Source organism: Encephalitozoon cuniculi, chromosome III (assembly GCF_000091225.2).
Source record: "Encephalitozoon cuniculi GB-M1 chromosome III, complete sequence".
Taxonomy (NCBI): Eukaryota; Fungi; Microsporidia; family Unikaryonidae; genus Encephalitozoon; species Encephalitozoon cuniculi.
The window spans coordinates 77989-94298 of record NC_003230.1 but is presented as its reverse complement, the minus strand read 5'-3'; the positions used below and the strand labels follow the sequence as shown (position 1 = coordinate 94298).

At 48.7% G+C, this 16310-nt stretch overlaps 15 protein-coding genes across 15 annotated transcripts, besides 2 other annotated features; 5 read left to right on the top strand and 10 right to left on the bottom strand.

The window, feature by feature from the left end:
• Positions 1 to 30: 30 nt before the first annotated feature.
• On the bottom strand, positions 31 to 552 carry ECU03_0750 (uncharacterized protein; the record flags this gene model as incomplete). The annotated part of the gene is made up of 1 exon (NM_001040948.1): positions 31 to 552. The coding sequence occupies one exon, from the start codon at positions 550 to 552 to the stop codon at positions 31 to 33; it is 522 nt and encodes a 173-aa protein (NP_597584.1).
• Positions 553 to 611: 59 nt separating this feature from the next.
• ECU03_0730 (RNA binding domain-containing protein) lies at positions 612 to 1424 on the bottom strand (the record flags this gene model as incomplete). Its single annotated transcript, NM_001040947.2, has 1 exon — positions 612 to 1424. The coding sequence occupies one exon, from the start codon at positions 1422 to 1424 to the stop codon at positions 612 to 614; it is 813 nt and encodes a 270-aa protein (NP_597583.2).
• Positions 1425 to 1480: 56 nt separating this feature from the next.
• Positions 1481 to 1828: a sequence uncertainty (No homology, frame of 03_0700, gene found by Glimmer [Shorter 74 223 99], rejected by annotation).
• Positions 1606 to 2031: a sequence uncertainty (No homology, frame of 03_0750, gene found by Glimmer [Bad Olap 73 132 0] [Bad Olap 75 223 0], rejected by annotation).
• Positions 1900 to 2232, top strand: ECU03_0710 (uncharacterized protein; the record flags this gene model as incomplete). The annotated part of the gene is made up of 1 exon (NM_001040946.1): positions 1900 to 2232. The coding sequence occupies one exon, from the start codon at positions 1900 to 1902 to the stop codon at positions 2230 to 2232; it is 333 nt and encodes a 110-aa protein (NP_597582.1).
• Positions 2233 to 2305: 73 nt separating this feature from the next.
• Positions 2306 to 4813, top strand: ECU03_0700 (uncharacterized protein; the record flags this gene model as incomplete). The annotated part of the gene is made up of 1 exon (NM_001040945.1): positions 2306 to 4813. One exon carries the CDS (start codon positions 2306 to 2308, stop codon positions 4811 to 4813), a length of 2508 nt encoding a protein of 835 aa, NP_597581.1.
• Positions 4814 to 4918: 105 nt separating this feature from the next.
• On the bottom strand, positions 4919 to 5281 carry ECU03_0690 (uncharacterized protein; the record flags this gene model as incomplete). Its single annotated transcript, NM_001040944.1, has 1 exon — positions 4919 to 5281. The coding sequence occupies one exon, from the start codon at positions 5279 to 5281 to the stop codon at positions 4919 to 4921; it is 363 nt and encodes a 120-aa protein (NP_597580.1).
• Positions 5282 to 5473: 192 nt separating this feature from the next.
• ECU03_0680 (uncharacterized protein) lies at positions 5474 to 8194 on the top strand (the record flags this gene model as incomplete). The annotated part of the gene is made up of 1 exon (NM_001040943.2): positions 5474 to 8194. The coding sequence occupies one exon, from the start codon at positions 5474 to 5476 to the stop codon at positions 8192 to 8194; it is 2721 nt and encodes a 906-aa protein (NP_597579.2).
• A 40-nt stretch (positions 8195 to 8234) lies between these two features.
• On the top strand, positions 8235 to 8954 carry ECU03_0670 (ribonuclease H2 catalytic subunit RNH201; the record flags this gene model as incomplete). The annotated part of the gene is made up of 1 exon (NM_001040942.1): positions 8235 to 8954. The coding sequence occupies one exon, from the start codon at positions 8235 to 8237 to the stop codon at positions 8952 to 8954; it is 720 nt and encodes a 239-aa protein (NP_597578.1).
• Positions 8955 to 9015: 61 nt separating this feature from the next.
• Positions 9016 to 10752, bottom strand: ECU03_0660 (uncharacterized protein; the record flags this gene model as incomplete). The annotated part of the gene is made up of 1 exon (NM_001040941.1): positions 9016 to 10752. The coding sequence occupies one exon, from the start codon at positions 10750 to 10752 to the stop codon at positions 9016 to 9018; it is 1737 nt and encodes a 578-aa protein (NP_597577.1).
• Positions 10753 to 10859: 107 nt separating this feature from the next.
• On the bottom strand, positions 10860 to 11264 carry ECU03_0650 (40S ribosomal protein S14; the record flags this gene model as incomplete). Its single annotated transcript, NM_001040940.1, has 1 exon — positions 10860 to 11264. One exon carries the CDS (start codon positions 11262 to 11264, stop codon positions 10860 to 10862), a length of 405 nt encoding a protein of 134 aa, NP_597576.1.
• Positions 11265 to 11320: 56 nt separating this feature from the next.
• On the bottom strand, positions 11321 to 11638 carry ECU03_0640 (uncharacterized protein; the record flags this gene model as incomplete). The annotated part of the gene is made up of 1 exon (NM_001040939.2): positions 11321 to 11638. The coding sequence occupies one exon, from the start codon at positions 11636 to 11638 to the stop codon at positions 11321 to 11323; it is 318 nt and encodes a 105-aa protein (NP_597575.2).
• Positions 11639 to 11712: 74 nt separating this feature from the next.
• Positions 11713 to 12885, bottom strand: ECU03_0630 (uncharacterized protein; the record flags this gene model as incomplete). Its single annotated transcript, NM_001040938.1, has 1 exon — positions 11713 to 12885. One exon carries the CDS (start codon positions 12883 to 12885, stop codon positions 11713 to 11715), a length of 1173 nt encoding a protein of 390 aa, NP_597574.1.
• Positions 12886 to 12925: 40 nt separating this feature from the next.
• On the bottom strand, positions 12926 to 14170 carry ECU03_0620 (uncharacterized protein; the record flags this gene model as incomplete). The annotated part of the gene is made up of 1 exon (NM_001040937.1): positions 12926 to 14170. One exon carries the CDS (start codon positions 14168 to 14170, stop codon positions 12926 to 12928), a length of 1245 nt encoding a protein of 414 aa, NP_597573.1.
• A 341-nt stretch (positions 14171 to 14511) lies between these two features.
• On the top strand, positions 14512 to 14835 carry ECU03_0610 (uncharacterized protein; the record flags this gene model as incomplete). The annotated part of the gene is made up of 1 exon (NM_001040936.2): positions 14512 to 14835. The coding sequence occupies one exon, from the start codon at positions 14512 to 14514 to the stop codon at positions 14833 to 14835; it is 324 nt and encodes a 107-aa protein (NP_597572.2).
• A 366-nt stretch (positions 14836 to 15201) lies between these two features.
• Positions 15202 to 15579, bottom strand: ECU03_0600 (uncharacterized protein; the record flags this gene model as incomplete). The annotated part of the gene is made up of 1 exon (NM_001040935.1): positions 15202 to 15579. One exon carries the CDS (start codon positions 15577 to 15579, stop codon positions 15202 to 15204), a length of 378 nt encoding a protein of 125 aa, NP_597571.1.
• Positions 15580 to 15695: 116 nt separating this feature from the next.
• ECU03_0590 (uncharacterized protein) lies at positions 15696 to 16292 on the bottom strand (the record flags this gene model as incomplete). Its single annotated transcript, NM_001040934.1, has 1 exon — positions 15696 to 16292. One exon carries the CDS (start codon positions 16290 to 16292, stop codon positions 15696 to 15698), a length of 597 nt encoding a protein of 198 aa, NP_597570.1.
• Between the last annotated feature and the right edge of the window lie 18 nt (positions 16293 to 16310).

Sequence of the window (16310 nt, the reverse complement as noted above, 5' to 3'; positions counted from 1 at the left end):
TGAAGCATTTTGTATCTGTCCTCTGTGTATCTACTGTGCAGAAGGCATTATCCTCATTTCTCCAGCACCGCACCTTATAAGCCCATCTCCAAAGTGCGAGTATGCGGCAGATGCCTCCCGGGAAGAAAGGAAATCTACAAAAGCAAGGTTCTTCACCCGGATGAATCTTATGCCTTCTAGGCCTCCAAATCCCCTGAAAAGACCCTCGAGCTCCTCTCTTGTTACAGATGGCGGTATGTCCGTGACCAGCAAGGTCCTGGTGGAAGTACTCCTCCTCCTCCCGATGCACATATCTTCGTGTGCAGGACATGCTGAGATCACATTTCCAAGGAAAAATCTCCCCTCTAGGTTGTCCAGAATCTCGCTGGTTATTTCCCCGTCCAGATGGACAAATGCCTGCCCAAGGAGTCCAGGCCGGTTGCTCATCTTTATCTTTGATATCCCGGAGAATCTCGAGACCAGCAACCCAAGTCTTCTCTTTACTTCTCTTATAGGAAGCCTTCTGTTCAAGTTTCTTATGTACAGAGTCCTCCTGGAACGATTCTCTCCCATCGGGATCCGGGGTGGTTTTTGGTTCTAATGAAAGGGAGACAAAATAATAAAGATGTTCTTTATTCTTCACTATCAGAGTTAAACTTGACTTTCTTATTGTTTCTGTTCTGGCCCTCTGCCCCATACCTCTTCCCGCTCCAGTTGGAATCGCTTCTCTTGAACCCTCTGCCGTTAGAGTCCCTTCTATCCTCCCTGTTGTTCTTGTATGCCGGCCGGTGGTACATGGTACTATCCTCAAAAACCAGCTTCTTCTTGAGGACCCTCTCGTAGTCCTCCTTGTTGCCGAAGTCGACAAACCCATATCCCTTCAGCCTGTTGTTATCTCTGTCGTATGGAAGCGACATTCCAACTACCTCTCCCATCCCCTCAAAGTACTTCTTTAGATCCCTCTTGTCGCACTCATACGGGATGTTCGAGACGTATATCGTGTGTCTCTCCTTATTTGCCCGCGGGTGTGCCATGTTCACAACAACCTCTCTCCCAAGAAACACAGTCCCGTCAAGCTTCAGTGCTTTCTTCACGTCCTCCTCCTTACAGAACTCGACATATCCAAAGCCCTTGTTGCGCTTGTGGTCGTTTGTCATCGGAATCCCGACACGGGCAACCTTCCCTATCTTCTCCATCTCGCTCTTCAGATCATACTCCGTTAGATCATAGCTTATACCCTTGATAAACACGGTAAGAGACGGATTCTCCCTTCTGCTCTCCTCGCCGCTCCCACTCGACGTCTCCTCCTCAATCTCAGTGGAGGACCCTTCCAGATTGCTTGTCTCCTCCATCCCACTGCTTGAAGAGCCTGTCGGCGCCTCGGAGTCAGACTCGGTCTCAGACACAGAGTTGCTTTTGCTTACTTTCTCCATCGTTTTTTTCATAAAAATTTTGGGGTCGTTAAAATCCAAATATATGTCGAAAGGGGCCCAAGTCTCCGATGAAGAAGACATTCCGTTCAGACGTCCATGCCGTCAGGACCATCAGCGACCCTGCTGCCGTCTATGGGATCCTCAGGGGCACAAGAAGGGCTCTGGTGACGTATAACCAGCTGATGAAGCACTACGAGGAAGAAGGGAGGGATATAGGGGCTGTACTCATAGCGCCGGGAGACGACATTTTGTTCTTGCACCTTCCACTGTTCTGCAGGCATTTTGGAATAGATCTATATGCCCTTCCAGCAGGCGCTGAAAAGGACCTTTGCTCAATATTCAACATGAAGTATGTTAACATTGTGGGTCTGTACAAAGATGATGAGTCGTGCAGAAGGCTCAAGCAGCTGGGCATATAGACCCTTTGCCCTAGCCAGCAGTGGGATGGAGGCAGAAGAGGACAAATTTTTTTCCCCTTGCAAAGGAGATGAAGAATGTTCTTATCCACAAGGGAGCAACATACAAGACGCGCAGCAACAGGAGAAGGAAGGTCAGAACCCCGTCCGGGAAGCTGGTCAACCGCAGAGTCAAGAAGCACTCCAAGAAGCACAGGTGCCATGAGTGCAACGCCATTTTGGGAAGCATAGCCCGTATGAGGCCTGCAGAGTTCTCGCGCCAGAAGGTTTCTGCAAGGCGTGTCAACAGGCCCTACGGGGCAACCACCTGCGGCAGGTGTGTCAGGGAGAAGATCATCAGCGCCTTTCTTGGCAACGAGGAAAGGATAGTCATGGAGAAGACCGGGGCGGCTGCCGGTGGCTAATAAACGATTTCCTTGTTTTATCTGCAGTTGTTTCTGTGCACAAGTTTTTTGCAGTCCAAGCCCAATCCCTTTAATGTGGAGCGGAGTTGTAACCGAAAGGAAGATATCCAGGAGACTGAGGCTAATCAAGAGGGTGCGAGAGGAGTATGTCCGGGACGATGTGTCCTGTGGGTTTGAATGCTGCGGAGGCCCGTGCAGGGCGAGTGGAAAGGCCTCTGTCTTTGCGATTCCCGATGCAAACGTTGTGTCCAGATATAGAGCTCTGCTCAAGAGCGACTATGTTGCCGCAATAATATGCCAGTCTGTTCTCTCAGAGCTCTCAAAGAACGACGAGAGGGGTCTAAGAGACGTTGCGAGAGAAAGGGGATATCCCGTGTTCTGTGACAGCTTTTGCAGATCGACACACGGAAAAGGTCTGGAGGGTGTCCTGGAGTTCTACAGGGCCCATTTGCCCCAGCACAACTTCACCATTCTAGATATCGGAAACATCGGGGAGTATGGCAGATATGTCTCAGATGACATCAGGGATCTCCTGGAAAATGTCGACGAAAAGGAAGCAACTGAGTATGAGGAGTATGTGGAGAACCTGGACATCTTGTACGGAAGGAAAGGGTTGTACAGGGGAACGCTTGAGGTCAGCATGTACAACTGCTACAGCGGATTTGTGGTGGACGGAGATGTCAAGGTGCTTGTTGTTGGGAAAAAGAACATGAACAGGGCACTCAGTGGAGACGAGGTTTATGTCGAGGTTGTGGACGAGTACGACGAAGACGGGATACTGCTTGACAATGAAGAGGGCACCCAAGAGACAAGGAAAGGCGCGGCAGGCGAGGGTGTGTTTGGGAAGGTTGTTGGGATCCACAGGAGGAAGTGCAGGGCTGTTATAGGGTCCATTTCTCCGAGGACAGTCCATGGAGATGGAGCCCAGAATGTCTTAGTGATTCCCATTGACAGGAGAATACCAGCAATTAGGATTAGGACAAGCCAGGCCGAGGAGCTAATGAATAAGAGGCTCTGCGTCGAGATCGATGGATGGGAAAGAACAAGCAACTACCCCTCCGGGCATTACTATAGAAGGCTGGGGACTCTTGGGGACAGGAATGCAGAGATGGAGGCTGTGCTGGTTGCAAATGGCATAACATACTACAACAAGAATTGGGCTGAAATTCTCAGGGTCCCCTGGATGAACGAAGATATCTTTGGTATGGAGAAAGCATACAATGAAGTCAGAGAAGGCACTAGGGAAGACTTCCGCGAACTGAGCATTGTGAGCATCGATCCGCCGGACTGCGAAGACATCGACGATGCTCTCCACTGCAGGCTTCTTCCAAATGGGAATTGGGAGGTGGGAGTTCACATTGCAGATGTCACATACTATGTTACCAAAGGCTCTGAGATAGACAAGATAGCAGCCGACAGAGGGACAACTATCTACCTACCTGAGTGGCGAATTGACATGCTGCCCCCTGCGCTGAGTACGGATCTGTGCAGCCTAGTTGCTGGAAAGGATAGGGCAGCCTTTTCTGTGGTCTGGGAGATGAGTAGTGATGTAAGGGTTGTAAGAACACATTTCTGCAGATCACTAATAAGATCAAAGAGATCGTTTAGCTATAATGAGGCTTACGATGCCGTCCAGGGGCTTGTGGATGCCGGCGACGAGGTGTCCCGGTCCCTGCGGATGCTCCTTGAGATAAGTAGGGTCCTAAGAAGCAGAAGGTTTGCGAAGGGTTCGCTGGATCTAAGCACAAGACAGCTTGTGTTTCGAGAGGGCGGGTTCGAGATGAAGGAATACTTTCCAACCAACTTTCTTGTTGAGGAGTTTATGGTCCTGGCAAATATTTCTGTTGCTTCATTCATATACCACCACCATCCGGACTCTTCGTTGCTCAGGAAGCATCCTCCTCCGTCTGTCCTGGACATTGGCCTTGATATCGACACCTCCTCGCCCAGGGCTCTTAGTGAATCTCTGGAGAAAATGGAGGGTGTCAGAAAGGATCTGGCAAAGAGAATGCTGATCAGATCCATGAACCAGGCTGTGTATGTTGTGTCTGGGGAAACCCCCAGCCTCCACCACTACGGACTTGCAACGCCGATATACACGCACTTCACTTCCCCAATCAGAAGATATGCAGATATCATAGTTCACAGGATTCTAAACCACATTCTGCAAACGGCACCGACCAAGGAGGCTCAGATAAACAAGCTAGGGATTGTGACGTTCAGGGCTCGAAAGAGAACTGATGGAGAATCTATGGACGAGGTTTTTGTTGATGAGGATATGTGCAGAAACATGAATTCGAGGCATCGGGCTGCCAGGAAGGCTGCTTGGGAGTGCGACAAGCTGACTGTATACATGGCGCTCAGGAACGAGGAGCCTGTTGTTAGGGGGTTTGTCACAAACATCAAGCCGAACGGGATAGTTGTATATGTTCCAGAGTACAGCCTTGAGGAGGTTGTCGTCTCTGAGGGATGCTTCGAGATGTTTCAGGAGGTCTGGGTCAAGATTCGAAGGGATGACGAGAAGTTCTTCTTGAGAAGGAGATTCACATTCGAGATTGTTGGCCTCTCTTCTCCTTGTTAATAAATCGGAGTTATTGAATACTTTAATTAAGCAGCCCTTACCAATACCCCAGGCTCAAAGCGGAGAATCCAAGGGCTTCATTGAGTGGTCTCCAAGACTACAGAGTCATCCATGGAATGTCTTTGACAATATGTTTGAATTTATATGGTGGGATTTTATAAGGTGGTTTACTAGACATCTTTTGTATATGTATCTTGCGTCACAGTGCACGCATATGAATCCATTCCTGTCCTCCTCAAAGATTATCCGGCCCTTCCTTTCGTGCATGATGCTCTCAGCACTCATGCTGTATGCCTTGAACTTTATCTTCTGATGGATCTTTTTCCTTGGGGCAAGGGGCACATAGTCTTCCCTAACCGCCCTGTAGTATCTATCGGAATTCACCGAATTTACAAACCACAGAAACAGAGACGCATCCTCCGTTAGACTCCTGTCCACACCGTCCTCTTCTTTGTCTGAGCAGAGCATAATAACATCCCCTTTCTTGTTTTTCTTATTTCACCTGGTTTACTATATTCGGACAATTGCACTTAAATTGCTTGGAGATATTAAAGCTTTCTATTTTCATGCAAATTAGGAGTAATCTCTGCAATTGGTTTGCAGCACAGGCAAAGGATGATTGGTTACAGAGGAGATAAATGTAATCTCTGGAGGAAGGATATGCAGGCTGTTATTGAGGAGCTGCTGCTGTCTGGAGATGGGATATCGCAGAAGCACGGAGAGGTGTATGAGCTCCTTGGGCTGGACGTGATATACGACAGGGGGACGCTGAAGATTTACAGCACTAGGAGGGCCAAGATAGTGTCCATAAGCTCTGGAATCCATGTGCATGTTTCGTACAAGGTACTGAGCCACCTGATAACCCGGGGGCTTGTCAACGAGGACGGACACGGAACGTCTCTGGAGATAGTGGACATGATGGGGAACAAGATTGTGGCCACGTTTGTGGGGCACGAGAAGATGAACAGGATTGCGATTGTAACGAGCGGGGGAGATGCTCCAGGGATGAACTCTGCAATCAAGAGCATAATCAGGACCGGAATAAAGTGGGGAGCATCGGTGTATGGAGTATACAATGGATATGATGGGCTTATCAACAACAGCATACGCAGACTCAGCTGGGACACCGAGACCTACTGCAGCAGCCAAGGGGGGACTGTTCTCCTGTCTGCAAGGTCCCTGAAGTTCCGGGAGAAGGATGGGAGGAAGCTGGCCGTGCTGAACATGGTCCGAAAGAGGATCAACTGTATGGTAATCCTGGGGGGTGACGGGTCTATGGAGGGTGCTGCAATCCTTAGAGATGAATTTAAGGGTCATCTGAGGGAGCTTATACGGGAAGGAAAGATTTCGGCAAGGGACCTCCAGAAGATGAGGATCAGTAGGATAGGGCTAGAAAAGGGATCCGAGGAAAAGGAGCAGCCAATCACAGACGGAAGTGGCGTCAGCTACTCTGACTTCTATGGGAAGCCGGAGTGCTACAAGGAAAATCCAGTGGTGCATGACCTTAACTCGTCCGACGACGTTTCTGAGGATCTCCAAGCAGACGTCTGTCTGGGTGAGAACACAGGTCCAGATGATGTCGAGAAGTATGTCTATGGCCTGAAGATTGTGGGGATTCCATCGACCATAGACAACGACATCTGGGGGGCTCCCGTTTCTTTAGGAGAGGACACTGCAATCCACAGGGTTGTCGAGGCAATAGACCACTTGATGTCCACCATGAAGTCGCATTCGCGCACGTTTGTCATTGAGGTCATGGGCCGGAGATGCGGATGGATAGCTCTTATGTCTTCCCTGGCAAGTGCAGCAGACTATGCCTTGCTTCCTGAGGCGCCTGCCGAGTGGAGAGTGGAGATGATTGAAACGCTTAGAATTGCAAAGAAGTGTGGGAAGTCTGGGATATTTGTCATCGTTGCAGAAGGGGCTGTTGAAAAGGATGGAACACCCATATCCGCGTCCCAGGTTGTGGAGGAGATTGACAGGGCGGGGATGGAAGTCAGGCTTCTTAAGCTGGGCCATATCCAGAGGGGAGGGCCGACCTCTGCGCAGGATAGGATATACGGCACCCTTCTTGGAATCAGGGCTGTCGAGATATTGCTAGGCCCCATGAGAGATCCTGTGATGATCAGCATCTTCAGAGACGAGGTCTCGGAGGTTGAGCTGAAGAAGGTGATAGAGAAGAACAGGGCCATCAAGAGCCTTCAGGAGAGGAGGATGTTTGACGAGATACTGAGAAACAGAAGTAACTTCTTCAGGTTAGCTTACTCGTATTTTAGAAAATCGCTGGTAGGAGTGGAAAGTGCAGGAGGCTGTGTCTGCAATTCCAAGAAGGGGCATGAGGTCGAGCATAGGCGTGGCCAGGATCCTTGTCCAGACACCTTCAGTGGGAAGGTCCGCATAGGAATAATGCAGTTTGGGCAGCGATCCAGTGGTATGAATGCGGCACTGAATGCAGCAGTCCAATACTCTCTAATGGTAGGGGCTGAGCCCTTCTACATCCCAAATGGATTTGAGGGGCTTGTGAACAGTCAGCTTATAAGGCCCCGGTTGTATGAGTTTTCCAGCGACGTAAATAACGGAGGATCTGCAATAGGAGTTGGTAGCAACGAGGAGGTGGATGCTGGGCTAATTCAGAAGAAGTTAGACGAGTCCAAGCTAGACTCCCTGATTGTGATAGGAGGAAGCAAGGCCCTGCACATTATCAAGGAGCTTCGGGGGGTCAGCATTGTTCTGATACCTGCGTCGTCTTACAACAATATACCAGGGATCGACATAAGCATCGGCGCCGACACAGCCCTCAATGCGGTTCTGAAAGTTTCTGATGTGTCGAAGCTAAACTCTTTTGCATACAAGAACAATGTCTTTGTTGTGGAGATCGGAGGAGGAAACTGCGGGTACCTGTCGTTGATGGGCGGAATAGCAGCAGGGGCATTTGAGGTTTTTATTCCGGAGAGGAAGTACCTGATAGGACATCTATCAGAGGCTGCACAGAGGCTCCGTATGAAGTTCCGGGAGAAGACAAGAAGAGGGATTGTGATCTTCAGAAACGAAAGAACCTTTCGCTCGATTTCCACAAAGAGCTTCTGTGAGATCCTGAAGACCGACAGTGGAGACCTGTTTGAAACAGACTATTCCATTCTTGGGCATATACAGCAGGGACAGAACCCGTCGCCGATAGACAGAATAAACGCAGCCATTCTGGGAATCGAGGCTATCGACCTGTGCCGGCAGAAGTGTGGGATTGGGGTCCTTGGATTTTCGGAGGACAGGATCAAGTTTACAAAGATTGAAGAGGTTCTGAAGGAGTTTGACCATGAGCTCGACAGAGAAAAGAATCCGTACTGGCTCAAGTACTCCGGCATTTGTAGATCGGTTGAATAAATGGTTTGCAGATATTTCTTGTGTTTCCTAGTCCTCCTGGATGGAAAGTAAGAACATTTTTTTCTCGAGCTTCGGACAAATCGAGGAGGAGGTGGTGGTCGGGATCGATGAGGCGGGCAGAGGTCCTGTGGTTGGGTACATGGTGTATGGTGCATTGGTTGTTCCAAGAGGTGTGCTGGAGGATGTGGGATTCAAGGACTCGAAGGTCCTAACGCCTGCACAAAGATACAATTTCTTCCAGATGATAAAGAAGAAGGGCTTTGGATATGCTTACCATTGCAGCCATCCGGACTACATCACAGAAATGATGCAAGTAAGGTCTGTAAGCCTAAACGAGGTGTCGATTGGATCTGTTCTAAGAATCCTTGACGAAGTACAAAGCAAGTGCAGAAGAGTAGATACCATCTATGTGGATGCACTGGGTGATTGTAGGAAGTACAAGGAAAGGCTTGAAAAGGACTATCCATACAGATTCGTGGTAGAAGAACGGGCAGACTCGAAGTTTCAGGTTGTCTCTGGAGCCAGCATAGTTGCCAAGGTCCAGAGAGACATGCTGATTTCAGAGTTTGGGGAAGACCTCGGGTCTGGATATCCAAGTGACCCAGAAACAATTAGATGGCTCAGAAAAAACATCAATGTGGTCTTTGGATTTCCGCCCGGGGTCAGGTACTCATGGGCTACAGTCAAGAAAATGCTTGGGGAGAGAAAGTCGAGACCACTCAAGGGAGCCTTAAGCGGGTTCTATCTCGATAGCACCTAAGAACAAGAACCAGAGTGTGGGAAGGTTTATTATTTACCCAAATGCCCTCCACGGAAGATCTTTACTTGAACAGGAATATATACCCATCTTCTAACACCTCAACATTGCTATTGAGGACAGTTGTGTCGTCTATCTTGAAGCACTTCCCGTTGTCGTACACCCACCACGTATAGTGCCCAGCCTTGATATTGTCTCCAGAATGATTGATACACCCAACAACTCTGTACTTTGAGTCCGTCCTCATGTCCATCATGGCATGGTTCTCAAGAAGGCTGCGGGCCTTACTCTCGTCGTTCCAAAAGATGCCCAGGGCCTTCGCTGCATCTTCTTCCGGGTATCCGCTGTCCACAAGCTTCCTTACAAGAGACCTGTCTGCCTCGTCTTTGCTCATGAAGCTCCCCAGCTTGATGCTCCTCATCTCGATCTTGTCCTTGATCTTCTCCACCTTGTAATTGTTGTATGAGTATCTTCCAACCTGAATTATTAGATACTTCGGCAGCGTCGTGATAAACCGGCTTACCTTTTTCTTTCCTCCACACTCACAGCTCCACTCATCCGGGAGGAAAAACATCTCTACAGACTTTCTTATGTTTCCCTTCAGGAAGGTGCATATCATCAACATGGACTCATAGCTGGTAGAGTCATCCATGCACCCCGAGCACGAAACCCTTCTCCCAACCTCAAACTCAAAGAGAGACGTTATCGGCGGAATCAGGTACGAACGCTCACCCTCGCGGATTTTTTCAAGCAGAAATAGCAGGAACTCGTGGGCATCCTGCTGTGCAAACTTGCCGAACATGGGCATGTCTCTCCATATAAGCATGATAAGGTCCAGAATCGATATCCTGTTGACTCCTTCGTTGTCCTTAGTCTCCTTCATTTTGCTGAGCACTCTCATCAGCTGGCAGAAAAAGCATTCCAAGGGATTCTTCATGTAACATATCTCGAAATGCTGCTCAAGATCAAACTCCTCTTTGGAAACAGCATACCCTACCATATGAATGACAGACGAAATGTAGCAGGTATTCCCCGAATTGATGATCCCGACATACGGGCTGGGGACAGACTCCCCCTTGCTCTCAGGGGCCCTTTTTTTCTCCAGAAACTCAGGCTCAGCGATGCCCCTGCAGCTCATCACCTTTCTTACACTCCTTTCCTCTGTCTTTCCGTCGGCACCTCCAAAGTCTATCGTAACACTATTTTCTGCAGAGTTGTACCGAGACCTTATATTCGAGTCGCAGAGGTAGCAAAATATCTCACAGTCTTCCTTAAGAAGGCTGGGCACCAGAACAAAAACATTGTGCTGCGTTTCCTCGTAGTGGGACTTTGCATGTCCATTTCCTTCCGCGCCATACTGCATCCTCCCACAGCCGACATACCCGCAACTGAAACAGACCCAGAGCCTCGTCTTTACATCACACAGGTTGCACTTAAGGCCTCCAATGTTCCCCATCTCTATCGAGCTCGGCCCTTCAGGACATCCATGAACGCACCTTACCTCCTCGTCTCTGGAAAGAACCCTTTCATCTTCATCTCCAGGCTTAATCAGTATCTCCATCCTTCTCCTTAACTCCTCAACCTCCTCCTCCCCAAGCATTGCATTCTTAATTTCTATCCCTAGGTCGCTGCCGACCTCCTTGATATCAAATACAATACGGCATCCACTCTTCCCAAGATGAATACCTCTGTGCTTCTCACAGAACGAGAAGCCACAGTCGCACACAGATATCCCGTCCCCAATGCTTCTGTAGCAGTAGCAGCACTTTTCTCTGAATCTAGAGAGATTCGGTAATCCCATCTAAGGGCTGGATACAGCGGAAACAAATAGATGTCCATCAAGTCATGTTGACACATCTCGTCGCCACAGACCTGTCAAGCAAAATCCATAAATAAAAGCAGCTTTATTCAAACTCTTCTTCCCCTATGTCCTCCACGCTTTCTGACGCGATCCCTTGCAACAGGTGTAACATCCTCAATCCTGCCAACCCTAAGCCCGGCACGGATCAAGGTTCTGATGGCCGTCTGTGCACCTGGCCCAAGGGCCATGGGCTTGACCCCCCCTGCCCCCCGAAGCTTGAAGTGGAGCACTTTAACCCCACGCCCAAGTATCTTTGTTGCAACATCCTGGGCCGCAAGCATTGCTGCATACGGAGACCCCTCATCCCGCTGTGCCTTGACCCGCATTCCTCCAGTGATCTTTGCAATCGTCTCAGACCCAGTCATGTCCGTGATATGTACGAACGTGTCGTTCTTGGTTGCCTTGATGTGAGCAACAGCCGCCAGTTCCATCGACTCTATCTGCTCGGTCATTCTCGAAGGGCAAATTTTTTTGCCATATCAAAACCTCGGCTTCTTACAGAGCATGGCTACACAAAGTAGTATTCAAACGTCTCAGACTCCCCGTGCTGCGAAGGATCCTGGGCAGGCTCAAAGGCATTCCTATCAAACATGCTTCTCCCGCCGCATCCGTAGCATTCAATCGTCAAAACCTCGTCGCTACATCTCATTCTGCTATTCACAACAGGAATATACAGGTGGAGGCATCTTCTGCAGAACATCGCGCCAGCCCAGCTATCCACATCCGCAACTCTGTTCATCCGAAACAGAATATACCTCTCTCCTCCGATCCGGATGTATTCAGGCAAAAGCCTTATCAAGTATCTCAGCTCCTCGGAGTCTCCCATCCAAGGGATTTGCCTCGAAAATATGTACAGGCGTAGGGCAACTTCCATGTCTTCTCAGGCAAAAACAAAATATTTTATTCCCCAGATTCCATGCTGCTGTATCCAGAGCTGGACGAAAAGTCCTCGCTCATTTCATTTATCTCCTCCTCGGTTACCTTCATTGGCGCCCCGGTGATAAACGGGTGTTCGAGAAGCGAAGAGGCATTGGGCCTTGCAAATCTATCAAAATTCATGCACTTCCGAACAAAGTCTCTCAGTGCAGGTGATGCATGGGGCTTGAAGGAAATGGGCAGTCTTCCTCGGATAAACATCCTCCACTCCTCTAGGTTTTTCCGCCCGTCATCAAAGTAGAAAGGTGTTTGCTTCCGCGACAGAAACCACACTATGGCACCCAGGCACCATATGTCTCCCTTCACGCCATGCATGTTCAGCTGCGACGTCTCCGGCGGCTTGTATGGATACGTTCCAAAGCTTTTCGAAGGAATCTGAATCTCTGCATTGTCCCCCGTAAGATCAAACTTTCTAGCAAACCCAAAATCAATAATCTTATATACAATCCCCTCCTTTCCTTCCTTTCCCATGACATTCGAGATCTTCAGATCGAGATGTGCTATCCCTATTCCGTGAAGATACTTGAGCCCATGCAGTATCCCTCTGGTAATCTCTCTTATCTTATTCTCGTTCCCCTTCACAACATCCTGGGATACCTTGTGGTCCATATGCTCCATAAATATCCAGATAATCGTTTCTTCCTCCCCCTTCAGGTTCACATACTTTTCCCTGAACGACTTCAAAAACTTCACAACATGCTCATGGTGAAGAGACATCAGTATCTCGTCCTCAGCCAGCCCAGGAGACTCCGGCGCAATGCATCTCTTGATAACAACATACGGCTTCTTGTATGTGTACAGAAAAACAGCATTCGACCGCGTCATCTTCAACGGGACGAGAGGCAGATGCGTCTTGATCGCTGCAAACTCCTTGTTCTGGTCGTACCTCGACTTGTGCTGCAGACACTTATCAACCCTCTTGTTTATGAAATCCAAGCACATCTTCTCCATTCTCCGGTCCTCCTTGCCTCTCCAAACAAAAAAATATTTTTTATAGAGGAAAATAAAAGAAAGAAACATCAAAGCCATGAAAAAGATGCTTTGAGCCTTTCTGGACAGCCTTCTTTGGTACCCTTGCACAATCGACAAGGCCCCAGAGCCCAATTCCTTCCATTCGTTTTTCTTCATATTCTTCATCTTGCACTTCAAGGAGATAGGAATTAGTTTTGTTTATTTATCAAATCTCATTATATAATATTGTGCACTTCCTGCCATTGCACCCAAGAGACTCTGCAAGCACCCTTGTAAACCTCTTAAACTCCTGGGGATCTCCCTTTGCTCTCCGGATGGTCATGCAGCAGCCTTCATCCAGTCTTATGACTCCAACCTCCCCGGAAAGCACAGATCTTCTGGAATCCACAGTGGAAAACATCACATGCTCCTTTGCAATTCTATGGGAGACCACCATCCCATCAAGAGCCTCGCACACTCTTCTTAAAGCGAGCCTCAGGCTTTCTTCACCGATATATACCCTGCAGATGTCTCCAGATCCAGCTCTCCTAGGCTGTGAGGAGACGGGACGTGTTCTCGGTGTCTTGTGCACCTCACCAGGCTGGGTAAAGTGGAGTGCCGATCCAGTCTGCCGCGGAACCAAGCTGAACAGGCGGCAGGAGTCTCTACAAAGCCCAGACTCATCAAGGAGCTCGTTGGGCTGCATGACCCAAGGATCCTTCATAACCGTTGAGACCGACGGCCGTCTATCTTCTTTAGCCGTCATCCTCATCACAAGCCCCATCGCTTGGTCCCCTATACTGCTAAGCGGCACTTGACAACCACCCCGTGAGGACACAAATGCAGAGAACCTTTCGTCAGACTCAACAGCCCTATCCCACGGAAGCGCTCCAGTCAGAAATACAACAAGGCTTACTCCGCAAGACCACACATCTGCAAGTTCTCCATCATAAGCCCCCTCAAAGACCTCTGGAGCCATGTACTCAAGGCTTCCTGCGGGCGATCGCAGCCTCCTCCTCCTGCCCTTATGGAAAAACACAGTTGAAAACCCAAAGTCCGACAGGAGAAGATTCCCAGCACTATCAATAAGCATATTCTCAGGCTTTATGTCCCGGTGGCATATGCACTTTCCATGCAAATACTCCACAGCAGAAACCAGCTGCCTGAAATAGAAATGGGCTAGAAGCGGGTCCAGCCCTCCACCTGCCCGTATCATGCTCCCCACCTCTCCGCACCCAAGCTTCATCACTATACAGTATCCATGGCAATCCTCATACGAGTCGACAAACCCAACTATGTTTGGATGCCTCAGCGACCGGTGTATCTTAACCTCCCTTAGAAAGACTCGCAAGGGCACGTCCTTCTTTCTTATCACCTTGACTACGCACTTTGCATTTCCGGGAGCGGCTGCCCTCTTGACCTTCGATGTAGACCCGCTTGCAAGCGTCTCCTGGAGCTCATATTTCGGCATGTATGGCTGCCAAAGCTGGAAATTACTAATGGCAGGGTAAAGCGGCGGAAAAGGTTGGGTAATATATTGTTTCCACCAATAGTAAATTAGAAAATTCATATGCCTCATCCATCCAATCGCTGGCAGCGACATGTCAAACACATCAAGGCACCGCTTAATTTAAACCTAGAATCTAAATGAAACATGATAGGATCTAATCTTCTTGATCCATCACAACGATGAGTATGACATTAGTATCCCCAGGTGATTGGAGCTCCAGAGGGGCACGAGATCCAAACAGAAGATTTCTAAAACAAAAACATCCAAAAATTTTCACCATCAAGGTGCTTGAGCGAAGAGAGATGGAGGTTCAGGCTGTCCTTGGAATGATTTTGCTATTCCACCCGGAAAGGTGCTCAAAGAAGCCGGGAGAAAAGGTTAGGAAAAGCGAATTCCAGAAGGAGGTTCTCAAGAAGGTATACCAAGCCACTCCATATCCAACGTGGGAAAATAAGATCGATATAGGGATCCTGATATCCTTATCTCCGAGAGCAGTCGATATATGGTTTCAGAACAAAAGGCACATTAACAAAGGGAAGAATCAGGGCGTTGACGAGGCTGTCGAGTCGAGAACGATCGACCTGCAGACAATTATGTCCATCGTCGAGAGCACATTAAGATACTGAGGTACCCATCCGATTCTGGAATTTCTAAGGCCCTGAATAAATTCTAACCCAATAATATTATTGGCTAAATTCCGATAATTTAATTCGATAAGAAATGCTTCTTAATTTTCCGATAAGTCTATTGCTCAGTGGTGGAAGCCCAAACCTAAACCCTAAGGTTTTTGGATGGGCGGGAAACAAAACGTCCCGGGTGTATCTTTGAGGCAGGAGTGCTACCAACGCCAGGTTCACTAGGAGCCTACCGCATCAAATGCGCCACTCCATCTCCTCGAGAAAGCTCATGCTTCAATTTACGTTCTCGGTTGGAACCAGTCGATCCCAAGCTCCTGCCATATCACCGGTACGCACAAAGCACATTCCAGCCCCTTAGAATCCGAGTCCCTCCCTGTTTTTCTCCAAAACTTTCATTATGACCTTGAAAAGTCTGACAGGGTCTATGCTTTCGGACTTTCCTCCTCTAGTTCTTTTGCCCAGGCGCCCGCCTCTCTCCTTCCTGCTCCGTTCGTTTTGGAACCATATCTGCACAGCCTTCAGGGGAAGCTTGATCATAAGCGCTAAATCCGCCTTTGTAAGAGTCGACGGATGCGGCGCAATCTTGAACACCTCCTTCAGGACCATCATTTGGAAAGTTGTCTTTCTTGTTCTTGTGTCAGGCTCATCGCTATCTCCCCTTCCCTCTCTGGCCAGCTTGAGGATACCCAGTGCTGCATTCATCTCCCTTACGTCAAAGTCATTTTTTCGCATCCCAGCCTTCTTGTTTTTTCTTTTATATCTCGGAGATCAATTACAAATATTAAATATGTCCTTACCCATCATGGACATTCATCCAACTCCAAAAACCTTAACATTTATGATTTATTTCAGAAAAGAATAACCATTACAAATCCTGTGTATCCAAGCAGTAGAGGATATCCAACGACCAGATGCTTGTTGCTGAGGGACAGATACCTGCAGAACACCACGGATGCTGCATAGCTGGACCAGCAGGCAAAGGCAAGCCCATAGAAAACCCTGAGCTCAACGCTGATCCTTCCCATCAGGATGTTCAGGAACGAGAAGAAGACTACAGGGAGGAACGAGTATCCAAGAACGCTGCAACATTCAAGAAATCCTATGTGCTTTGTGCCTAGAACATTTAGTAGGAAGTATATCGATAGGGTTGTCAGGAGGGAAATAAAGTATATGTATCCAAAGTGGATCTTGTAGTTCAGGATCAGGCCAAGGGTGTACAGACCAACAAACACAATCGGCCCAGAGAGGTCTGCATTCTTGACAAAGGAGAAGTCAACAGCCTTCCTCTGGAAAACACCAAACGCCAGATGGCTTTCCTTCTTTATTGTGCCGAAGTCTATCCCCAGCTCTTCCAGCAGTGGCCCGTCGCCAGGCAGTCTGCCAAGAAGTGCCGACCTCAGATCAAACTTATCGACATATGGCTCTCCATACTCCTCAAACTCCATTCAAGGGCTTGGCCGCCA